At 38.7% G+C, this 11,628-nt stretch overlaps 1 protein-coding gene across 5 annotated transcripts in view; it reads right to left on the bottom strand.

Moving 5' to 3' along the window:
- Window positions 1-2,222: 2,222 nt before the first annotated feature.
- Window positions 2,223-11,628, bottom strand: part of ZC3H13 (zinc finger CCCH-type containing 13) — a 55,182-nt gene continuing 45,776 nt past the window's right edge. For all 5 annotated transcript variants that reach the window (XM_037894195.2, XM_037894201.2, XM_043522585.1 and 2 more), the window contains 5 exons: window positions 10,271-10,771; window positions 7,340-7,489; window positions 6,327-6,527; window positions 3,764-3,927; window positions 2,223-2,716 (listed from right to left, as the gene is read on the bottom strand). In XM_037894195.2, the coding sequence (XP_037750123.1) occupies window positions 2,546-2,716; window positions 3,764-3,927; window positions 6,327-6,527; window positions 7,340-7,489; window positions 10,271-10,771 (1,187 nt within the window). In that variant the 3' untranslated portion in view covers window positions 2,223-2,545. The remainder of the gene's footprint in view (window positions 2,717-3,763; window positions 3,928-6,326; window positions 6,528-7,339; window positions 7,490-10,270; window positions 10,772-11,628) is intronic.

Raw genomic sequence — 11,628 nt, 5'->3', positions numbered from 1 at the left:
CCGACACACCTTCACTGGCAACAAGAAGGAACTGAAGGTGGGGGGAGCACGCAGCGCCCCTTATACCATGCCATGGCGGCGCCACTCCAGGGGTCGCTAGGGGTGCTGCCCTATGGGTAGTGCTAGGAGAAAAACTTCCAGCACCGGTGTATGGGACGAGCACGCACACCTATTGTGGAATGCACATGAGCAATCACTCGAAGAACTGATTGTCACATTTCTATCTCATTGGTTGTTGCTCACACTCATTATATCTGATATACACTACGGCAGTGGTTCTCAACCTATTTACTGTTGTGGGCCCCACATGCAGCCCTCTATGTATAACGTGGGCTGCATTCACACAATATATATACTACCTGTATGGTACTGAGGATGTCACATGGGCCACAGCTGTGAGCTGTTTGGGCCGCAAGTGGCCCACAGGCTGCAGGTTGAGAACTACTGCACTACAGCCTTTTCAGAGCCAGGATTGTTTTAGGTTTTTTTTTTTTAAATAAAAGATGCCTGAAAACCTCCTAGCACCCGCTGGGCATATCATCAATAGGGTGGACTACCTACTAACAGAAATTCCAGGTTAGAATACAAATACTGTACAGTGTGTGCATATGACTGATCACACCACACTGAAAGTGATGGTAATGAGTCACCACTGCAAGAACTTGTGGAGACTGCTAGAACCATAACAATGAGTCACTTCAGCTACAGAAATGTCACTTCAGGAAACAAATTAGCAAAAACAGTTTGTAATGCCATAAAAAACGGTTCCTTGGAACAGCTAGTCTCATAAAAGGTGAGAAGCTATTCTTGATGCAATCCCTGATAACATTAGGAATGGTTCAGGATGTAGGGTTAGACTAAAAGTTTTACAGCCAGTGGACAGAAGTGAAATTCCCCTTCCCTAAACTATTGTAAAATCAGCTAAATGCACTATGAGGGTTTTATAACTTATATTCTGAATTGGCCTCTCAGACAGGATTCCTGGCAATTCTTATGTTCTCCAAAACCAGAGGACTTCCCCACCTATAAACACATTCACATCACTTTTTGGGGCCTGTTGTTGCAATGACTGTGCAGGTGCGTTGCATAGAACTTTTTTCAGAGTCCCTCACTGCTACTACCAAAGCATCCAGGTTTCCTGCAGAGCACTGTAATGCACTTCTACATTCACAGGCAGAGCAAAGCCTCTCCACAGCACTCACATTTCTTGTCACACTGGAAGCAAAAGAGCATACTTGATTACTAGGGTTGAATTCAGTGCTGATTTCATGCAATACCATTAGATGAGGGTATATATCAGTGCTGCATTTGGCCCTTAATGTAAACAGCTACTGAGTGAAACACTCCACCACTAGCCCATCAAACCTACTCTATTTTGCATTGTTTATAGCGCAAAGTGAAAAATATTCTTCTACACGTTCAATGTGTATATAGACTCTGACTGTTTTACAAAGAAGATGAATAAAGAAAGTTCATTGTAATTACAGACCAAACAGTGAATCTATTTTGTGTACTACAGTCTTAAACAAGACTGTTTTAGCAATGAAACGTGTGTTTTGGAAAAGGAGACTAAAATAGGCTTTAACACAATTGGAAGCTATGATTTAATACATTCAGCTCAAAGGTTGCCTTGCCTTGTAGCTATAAAATAAGTAGAGCACTTTTAATGCCTAGACAGAACAGGTACGTTAACTCTTGCTCAGTTTAAACTACTGGTGTGTGTTTAAAATACACATTAAATCATAAAAAGAGATTAACAGCTATAAAACACGTAGGGAAGACCCCAACAGAATTAAAGTAATATAAGCCGTTCCAAAAATGTTAACGTGAGAGAGATAGAAAGAACGTAAGTTTTATATGGGCCACATTTTAGTTTAATGAGCATAAAACCAAAATTGTAAAACTTATGCAAAGGCATACCCTATACAGGTATAAATATACCTATATGTGTGCATACAACAAAGCTGCATATTTTCTTTAAAAAAATAACATGATTCTCTAAAAGCTACACTATTAGCATTTTGTGTGCATAACAGAGCTGGATGCCTGCATACTAGGAAAGCATTGTGGTACAAAATGGTTGCCTTTATGCAGAGCTACCTAAAAAAAGCTGAATTTGATTTGATGTTGATGGTCACACTGTTTTTAAGTATCTGAAATAATATATAAATTACTGGTCCCACAAAAAATTATTTCAGAATGGAGAAAAAAAGATACACAGACAGTTTTCTTCCTCCTTTAATATCAGGTGATGCAACAGACTTCTAAAAATGGACACCTTGAAATTATTACACTTGATGCATAAAACAGGTATGTGTTACAGTGTAAGATTCAATGTTATAAAAGTTGAAATGACCTGAAAACAAAGATCTTTGTATTTTTACTATTAGTTATTCCCTCTAAACACATAATAGAATTACCTGTAAAAACAGTCTTTTCTCCCATGTCTTACAGCTGCTTTCCAACCAAATCAAAAAGTTCAAAAGCTATAAATATCAACATTACTGATGGGAGATAAACTAGGAGTTCCAAAGTAGATATTGGCTTAAGACACACATACTTCCTGCTGGATATTTGGCTGTGGAAGTTTAGTATCTTCTGTTTTTTCCTGCCCAGGTCCTTGGCACACAGTCTTGCGTTTAAATAATCGTAGACTCAACCTTAACAAGTCACTGTCTACTACTGGGGAATTCGTGTAAGTTTGTTTTGTTGTGCCCTGTTTGGATTGAAGAAAGAAAAATCAGTGGCTTTTTGACAAGTGAGCTGAGATGTTAAGACTCAAATATCCTCAATAATTAAATAAATAACCATATATTCTTGGAAATGGTTCCTCCTGGCATTAATTCTAATAGTAATTTTGCCTTTTCTATTGACATGCAAAGTCAGGACGCCTAATTCAGCACGTGACAACTGACAAATCCTTACAGAAAATATTTTACGGGAATATTCAGTAATATTCCTAAACTAGAAAACTATACTTTTAAAAACATCATTTGTACAAAAGCTCATAGTATCCAAAGACATCAAGGGATTATTCAAAAACCATCCCTGCAACCACATCTTTAAATTATTTTAATTTATATATTTCACCTTTACAAAAGAGTGTTCCCGGAATTTAATTCAAATCTAGCATATGAGGGAGCACTCACCTCTAGTCACACATCTCAAATTAATCTCTTAGGCTAAAGTAAAATAAAAACCCCATGACCACTTAATGACAATGGAAGCCCGTCCTCCATTACATTTTAGTCAGTAAACATTGATTTTACCACACACATACAGACAAAAAAATATTTCCATCAATAATCAAAATGTACAAATAGGAAAAGTAAGAAAAAAAGCTGCTCGAGAACTCACTTTGATTTAAGAATATTCGTTTTGTATGTTTTGACATGTGAGGTTGACAACCTGTGTTTTAACGGTTATAAAACTTCAACATTGTGAACGTCACCATCTGCTGCCAAATACAATCTGACCTGACCACTCCCTTAATTTTGCACAACTGTGAAAATTTAAATCAATACAAATTGAAAAAATGCTTAAATACAAACATTGATATTATCCACTGAAATTATGAAAAAATAATCAAATTCTCCCAAGTCTCATTATTTGTTCATGGAGGGGGGGGTGAGAACAGAAATAGATCAGCAATGACATGTAAACTATATCAGAAGAAAAAGTTATATCATTGTAGAAATATTTTGAAGACAAAGACAATTTATGTTCTTATATTTTGTATGCTTTATGTAATCCATGCACTTGCCTTTTCATTTTTCACTAGCTGCTTGCGAATTGCAGAATCCCTTCTAAAGCACAGGGCTTTACAGCAAGGACCAAGGTTACTAAGAAGACCTGCTCTCTCTTCTTTTCGCAGTAATGCAGCCATGTTCAGGGCCCCAAGTTCATGTTCAAACAAATTTTCTGCATCTACAAAGAGATGATCAGCATATATAAGAATAACTTTGCCGACTGTGAAATATTTTTGTCCCACAGAAGAGTGAATTTGGTGAAGTTAAAAATTCTCACATGTGATTTATAGACTCCCTGGTCACGTATTATTTCTAAAATTCTTGCCTAAAGTTGAATTCAGTGTTGGAGGAAATAGGAGACGAGGTGACTCTTGGCCTCTGAGAAGAATACAAACAACAGTTCTTCACTTCACCCTTTCCACTGATTGGTGGAGCAGCATTAAATAGAAGAGTCTAAAATGAGTGTGCTTTTCACCTTCAGCACTGTAGAGAAAGGATTATGATGGCAGTCATAACTGAGGGTTAAAAACTTGGGCACAGCTCTAGAACGGAAGAATGGACTTCCTCGATGATCAGATGAGTGGGTGTGAAGACAAGGGGGTTCAAAGTTGGCATTAATCAAAGTCCTATGTTCCCCTTTTGTGTATGACATCACCATCAAAATGGACCAGAGGTAGCTAAACAGATGTGAGATGTAAAATATTTCCCCTTTCCCTAGTGCAGTTGCCACATCTCCCTCTGCAAAAGGGTGCCCAGGAACCATAGAGAACAAGTCAGGAAATAGATATTCTAACCAGCACACTTTTCCTAGGAGTCTCTCCCACCCCCAAAAAACTATCCTGTTAATGTTAAATCCATCCTCATCATCGTGTCCACTCATTATACTCCACACCTGAACATAGCCATTATATGAACAACATATCCTCATATCTCAATGTCTGTACTTTGACCCGTTAAACTTTTACCCCCAATTGGGGAGACTGCAGATTATGTATTCCTTACGCCACCCATTCCTAAACTGAATTTCACACCCCTTGATAATCTGTACCTTATTCCCTGATAACCAGAAACTTCTATGCTTAAACTCTGTACCGTTTTCTTTTTACTTCAACATCACCTTAATAAAATTATTTCCCCTTTCCCTAGTGCAGTTGCCACATCTCCCTCTGCAAAAGGGTGCCCAGGAAACATGGAGAACAAGTTAGGAAATAGATATTCTAACCACCACACTCTTCCTAGGAGTCTCTCCCACCACCAAAAAACTATCCTGTTAATGCTATTTGGAATGGAAGCATTAATACTTCCTCTATGTTCTGTAGAATATCTCTGCCAGAAGTGTCAGTGGGCAGCTGCAGCAGAGGAGGCCAGCCCCATTGCCACTGCTTTTTGTTGGGGGAATCACAGAGAAGTGTGGATTTGGACCTGAGCTTCCTTCTACTATTTTCGAGGTCACAACCTCTAACCCAGATAACATTGCCATCCATCGAAGAATAAAAAGGAGAGGACATATCCAAACTCACCTCTGATTAATGTAAAAACAGAGGGATAACATATTAAAGCATAACAGTGTGATCAAAAAACTTAAGTTACAAAGTATAATGGGACATGCTACAGAAAAAAAGCATGGTCTTAGGTACAATTCAGTGACATCTAGATATCAAAACTGTTTTATTTGGTGCTTGGCAGAGATCATGAGCATTTTACATGAAGCCTCACATATGGCACTGTAAAAAGCAAGAGACCTGGGACAAGTCTAACGGATAAAGGTTCGAAGGCTAATGCAGAGATCTAGGCAGAATACATACAGGGCATGAGGATACATTTTTTTAATCCACTTACAGAGTGATCTTTTGACCAGACTGAGCAGGACATTTTTCAGACAAGGTAGAAATAAAGAGGTACTCAGAATCAAGGATGGGTCAAAGAAAATAACAATGAAGTTGCCAAGACAATCCAGATGGCTAATCAGGAACTCAAGTAAATGACAGACCAACAGGCAACTTCAAAGCCAGCCTGTAACCAGCCTGTGGAGTCTGCCAAGGTACCAGATGCTGTTGCTCAAAGAGCATGTTTCACAGCTGAGCACCTGGGTCCTAAGAAGAAACAGTTGTAAATAGTAGATGGGGAGGAAACAACTAAAGACTAGAGAATTAAATTCCAGCACTTGCTAGAAAATGGATAAGCAAACGAGAATCCCAAAAGTGGTTTTCTTCCTTTTGTACTTCAATTCACTGATGGAAGCAAGAGATCCATGGATATGAATAGGTGAAAAAGTAAACACAAATCAACCTAAATCAATGGAGCCACTACAATAATACAAATATACACCTATACCGGCAAGTATCAACATAATATCTATGTGCGTCTTGAAACTAAAATGCTTACTAGTTCATTCTTTTCAAAGACACTTTATAGACTCATAGAAGATTAGGGTTGGAAGAGACCTCAGGAGGTCATCTAGTCCAAACCCCTGCCCTGCTCAAAGCAGGACCAACCCCAATTAAATCATCCCATCTAGCGCTTTGTTACTTTACTAATCCTGAAATGGCATTTTATCCCAGAGGGAAACAGAATTACCTTTAGGTTTTTCTAAAACTCTCTGGCAGGTTTCTTTAATTTTGGTGAAGAGTTCAGGGCCTGCCAGTCGTTTGGAAATGCCAACTCTCAACATAACAGCACATGGTGTGAATTTTAAGAGTGCCGCCCCAGGCTCCCGTGGCTCTTTTGGCTGCTTTGGCATAAGACTGGACCAATCCACATCTATGACATCAACAGGATCTGCAAAAAGATACAATGGAGAATGAGCTATCACATCGTCATCCCTTATTATGAATGGCTAGCTTCATCTGGCGGCTTGAAGGTAGTATAAATCAGCTGAATATTGTTCAGAAGCCCTCTCAAAAGGTGAATTCTTTCATATTTCAGAATTAAGATTGTGGTGTCAAACTCATGATGGTGGTGGTAAGCTGGATTAAGGGATTCCTCCAAAATCTAGGTCTCCTGTTTGTATTTAAAAAGAAAACCCAATTTCTGTTTTTAATATTCTTGAAACCTCTTGAGGAAGTGACTGCTTAGGCTCTGCTGAATCTGCGGGTCTGGAAATAGTCACTTCAGTAGGCATAGAAATCATAATAAAACTAAGAACACACTACAATGGACCTGATTTAAAATATTTAACTGATTGGTGTATGGATTAGACCTTTGGCTGCTATTCTCTGCTGCAGCATTGGTGCAGGCAATAAAATATATCTGCTCTTTAAGGAGACATGTGATTTACTGGACAGAACTGGAGCGGTGTTTTTGTCTAACATAGCAGGTATGTTGTAGCCAGCATGAACATATCCCACAGGACTTAGTATGAAATGTCTTTCCTACATTGGGTAGGTTGATAGGCATTCAATTCATTAAGATACATTGAAAAATATGAATCTTGGAACCATTACAGTATCTCTAAAATTTCATGTCCCTTTCAAACACACCAGTTCCCTAGTAATAATAATGAATGGGATACAAAGATACTTATCATTGAGTCAGCTGGTCCAATTTTTGCATTCAACTGCTAGTAAAAAGGGATTTACTATATATTTTACCTGGCATCTTCTCATCCTCCTGTTGATCCTCCCTCTTTTCAGCATCATCTGCCAGAATTTCATCTAGTTCATCATCACTGATTGGCTCATATTCTCCAGCAGCAGATCCCAGTGATTGCACATCATCTATCTTGGACTCATCTTCTCCTCCTACAGAAACAGACATGCACTGCAAGCTTAAAAAACAGTCATTTTTTAACATTTCAGCATCCTGATAACTAGGCTACTGCATGTACAGGCTTGAGCAAATAAACCTGATAGCTTTCTTGTGGAAGCACATTCAACACTGATAGAAGCTGTTCAGTTCTGTGGGTGGTCAAATAATTTTTTACACCTGACAGATAATAAACCCTTGAATTTAACCTGGCTCAAGTGAATTTCTACTTGTGCAATGTTAGGCAGCATGCATACTCAGGGTCAATAGGGTTAAAAGGAATACAGAAAGTGGTGCAAGTTTCATGAAGGTAGGTGTGTGTATCTTACACTTTCAAGCCCCTTTCTGGGAAGTGTAGAAAGGAGCTTGAAGACGGTTACACCAGGTTCTCTTAGTCTCTGTTTTGCTTGTTTGATAATTTGCAAACAAATTATACTACCCTGCACATCACCCCTAAATTCTATCCTTTGAATTAGAAACACCACACTGATGTCATAATTACAATAACTTATGTCATCTTGCAGCCCATGGAGAAATGGCTGGGACTGTGCCCCTCCTCTGGGATTGAAAGCCCACCCAAAGCAGTAATTCACCAGCACAGCCCACATGCAACCCACACTCCAGATGGGTACCCACAATCCAGATAAGGATGTGTACAGCCAACTGGTGGTCATCTACTCCGTAAGTCACCTCAAAGACAGCATCTACAAGCAGGAGTAGACTTTCTGGATCTGGGCACCTAGGAGATGTACTGATTCAATCCACTGAGTGAGCGGCCTCTGCCAGCAGGACTCTGATCAAGAAAGAGCTGGAATGTACAGATACCCTCTCCTTGTAGAGTGTAGCAGAAATATTGCCACCTCTCTTCCTCGCCCAGAAGCGAAACTCTGTGTGTGGAAGCTACCTCCAAGGGTATAGTTTGCTTGCCCTTGATACATTAAAAAATTATAAATCAATGCAGAAAACTCCGGGAAAGACAATAGTAAGAGTGTAAATTAACTACTCAGAACACCTGTCACTGCTTTGCAGGGAGTACAGCATCTCTGGCATCATTAAAGTCTTCACTTGACGCAAACACATTAAACGTTCAACACAAAATCATAACTAAGTAATTAAATCCTCACACATTTTATGTTAGGCCTATACACAATGACTGTAGCCTAAACAGAACAAGATAGCTGGTGCTGCACCAACAACAGAGTTGAAAGTTGTATTAAGACACAGTCTCTTTTCTCTCGAAAGGGAAATTTTAGAATCTACACTAAATTTCACTCTGGATCTCATCATAATTTTCAGTGTCAAAACTTATGTAACAAACTCCAGATTTTCATGATACATCCTCTATTTTCTAATAGACCCTCTGAATACTGTACTACTGAACACAGCCGTTCACATTTTTTCTCAACTACATGCTTGAGTAGAGCAGATATTTTCTGATTTTCAAAAATCGAATGACCTCCTTATGAAACAACATATGTGGCACACAAAATGTGCATGAGCCATAATGCAAACCTAACCACCAAAGTTCTTAGGTAATAATCAGTAGAAAGAATAGGAGAAAGAATGTGCATCACCCTTTTGTTTTAGCTCCCATTTTAAGAAATATTTTGCTTTGAATTACTGGAAGTGAATTAATTTATCTCTTTTCCTTGACACACACAAATTAAAACTCTGCTGTAATTAAAAAGGTAAATATAAACAAACAGATTTCAGACTGCTAAAAAGAATACAATACAACCAGGAAAATGAGTGACAAAATAATTAGGGAAGGAAAGTATGTGATCCTTTGGGAGAAGGTATGGACAATATAAACGTAGCAGGAAGAATTTATTGAATGTCAGAGACATGCACTGAGAATACAGTTTCTTATTCAGTCACAAATTTGTGCGTGTTCTTTTAGATTTTCCAAATAGGTTATGGAATTTTTCCCTGCTTCATAATGGACCAGACAATTCAATCTCTCTTAGATAAGTGCCAAACTCAAGCGACTTAGTTCAGCTCTTCCTTAGTGGGTTTTAAACGTAGTTTTCGCCTGAAGTGTTTGCCCATGTCTATGTTACCTTGTTTCTTAAACCAAAGCACATATTTTTTCAGAGCCAGAAAAACTCGCAAATTTTATTTGTGTTGAATAAAATTACTTTTCTGAAGTTATTCCTGGACAAGACCTATCGATCTATATGCTAAGAACTACACACATCTTAAAACTGTATCATCATCAGTTCTCCAGCAACTGGCTCTGTGGGAAAAAATAGCAAGACTGAGACATCACAAGTACTACCCTTTAATGATGCAACGTTTTTTAAAATGTAGGAAAATAAGACTGTCATCAATTTTCTTCTCCTAAACTGCTTTCTATCTCTCTACAGTTTTCCGTTTTAACTCTTCTTACCAATATCCTCCTTAGCTGCCACTCCCACACTGACAAAAAGGCTAATAGTGTAATGGGGTGATGAAGAAAAGGGAATTTTTGTTCTTTAAACCACCTTACTATTCAGAAATGTGGTGCCTAAGCAAATTATACCTGGTCTCATTTAGGTTTATTTGTCTCAAGACTGCTTTGAAAGTACACAATTAATGAAACACATGCTATAAAAGCTACTCATAGGGATTATGTCTCAGGGTACCTGCTTCTACAGTGGAAAAGCTGGAGCCAATCTGCATATCAGAGAGTGACCTTTCAGTGGAAAATTATTCTGATATACTGTAGTTCGATGTTATGCTAAAAGGGGAAGAAGTAAAATAATTGACACACTAGTTTCTGTTCCAGAACATCTCACCTTCTAAGCTCTCCACTTTCTCAGCTTCATTTCCATCTTCAAATCCTTGTGAAGTTCCCAAGTCCTTTTCTGTCCTTTCCTTCTCCAAAGCTGTAGTGTCCCGGCAAACCCCATCAGATTCCTTTTCATGATCCCTGTCCAGTTTTGGTTCATTGCGCTTTGTCTCTGTTTGAGAAGAAGTGTCAAGAGTTCTGTCCCTGTCTCTGTCTCTTTCAGTAGTATCAGGAAGTTGTCTCTCTCTTTCCCTGTCCAAGTCTCTTCTTTTTTCCCTCTCTCGCTCTCTGATTCTGTCACGATTCCGTGGCCAGTCTTTATCTACATCCCGGTCCCATTCTCTCTGCCTTACATCCCTCCTTTCTCTGTCTCGTTCACGATCGTGATCATGTCTATCTCGTTCCTGAAGCCTCTCCCGGCTATCAAAGGACCCAGATCTGGAATGGACCTGACGATCTGATTCAGGAGAACTTCTTCTTGAACTGTGGCTTCTTGAATCTTGACGATCTGAATAAAATATTAAAGAGACATGACTGTAGCAAATGACTGCAGTACACATTTATCTGTATCAAAACAGACAAAAATATCAAACACAACATTTTTACAAACTCTGATGTCAAAACAGACCTTTGAGGGCAAGAACAACACAGAATGAAGATTTCTTCACAAAAATCACCTTTATGTATTTGACCTTATTCAAGGGCATGACTTCATTCTTAATTAACCCCTCCCCCCCGGAAACATTTTTCAAAAGCTAAAAACTGCTTCTTTAAAAATCAAACTGTAGGCATTTCTGTATTTTGTATGTGAAACAAAAGGAGGGAAAACAAGTGTCAACATTTTGAAAATTTGCCATTCTGAAATCCAGTAAAGCCATGGTTGGCAAATAAATTTGTTTTGCAATGTCATCAGATGTCAATTTAAATCAAGATGTGGACTGACATTGGACTGGGGCCCTCCAGGATATACCAAACTGTGGCAAGAATTTTGCATTTCCCCCTTGAGTCAGTACTGAACGAATTCTCCAGCATGGTTTTAGGAAATAGTGTGTTGGTGGAGGATGCGTTCTAACCCATAGAAGAGGAAAATCAATTATCTGATCACTTGTAATCATCAACCATTTCAAATCAAGCAATGGTTTCTGCCTAATTTCCCCTTGCAATTCCATTCAGAGACTATTCTTCACTTACAAGAAGTACTTTGTAGCACTGCATGAAATGTTAAAACAGCTTTGTTCAAACAGACATGGCCATATTTCCACAGCGGGTGAAAATATTTTCTATACATTCCTTACCTGCCCTCAACAATCTTTAAATGAAAGGTCCTAGGCATGCGCAAGTTACGAAGATTGACATGTTTATTAA

This window comes from Chelonia mydas, chromosome 1, assembly GCF_015237465.2.
Source record: "Chelonia mydas isolate rCheMyd1 chromosome 1, rCheMyd1.pri.v2, whole genome shotgun sequence".
Lineage (NCBI taxonomy): Eukaryota > Metazoa > Chordata > Testudines > Cheloniidae > Chelonia > Chelonia mydas.
The sequence above is the reverse complement of the archived record's forward strand: the minus strand, read 5'-3'. Positions and strand labels throughout refer to the sequence as shown.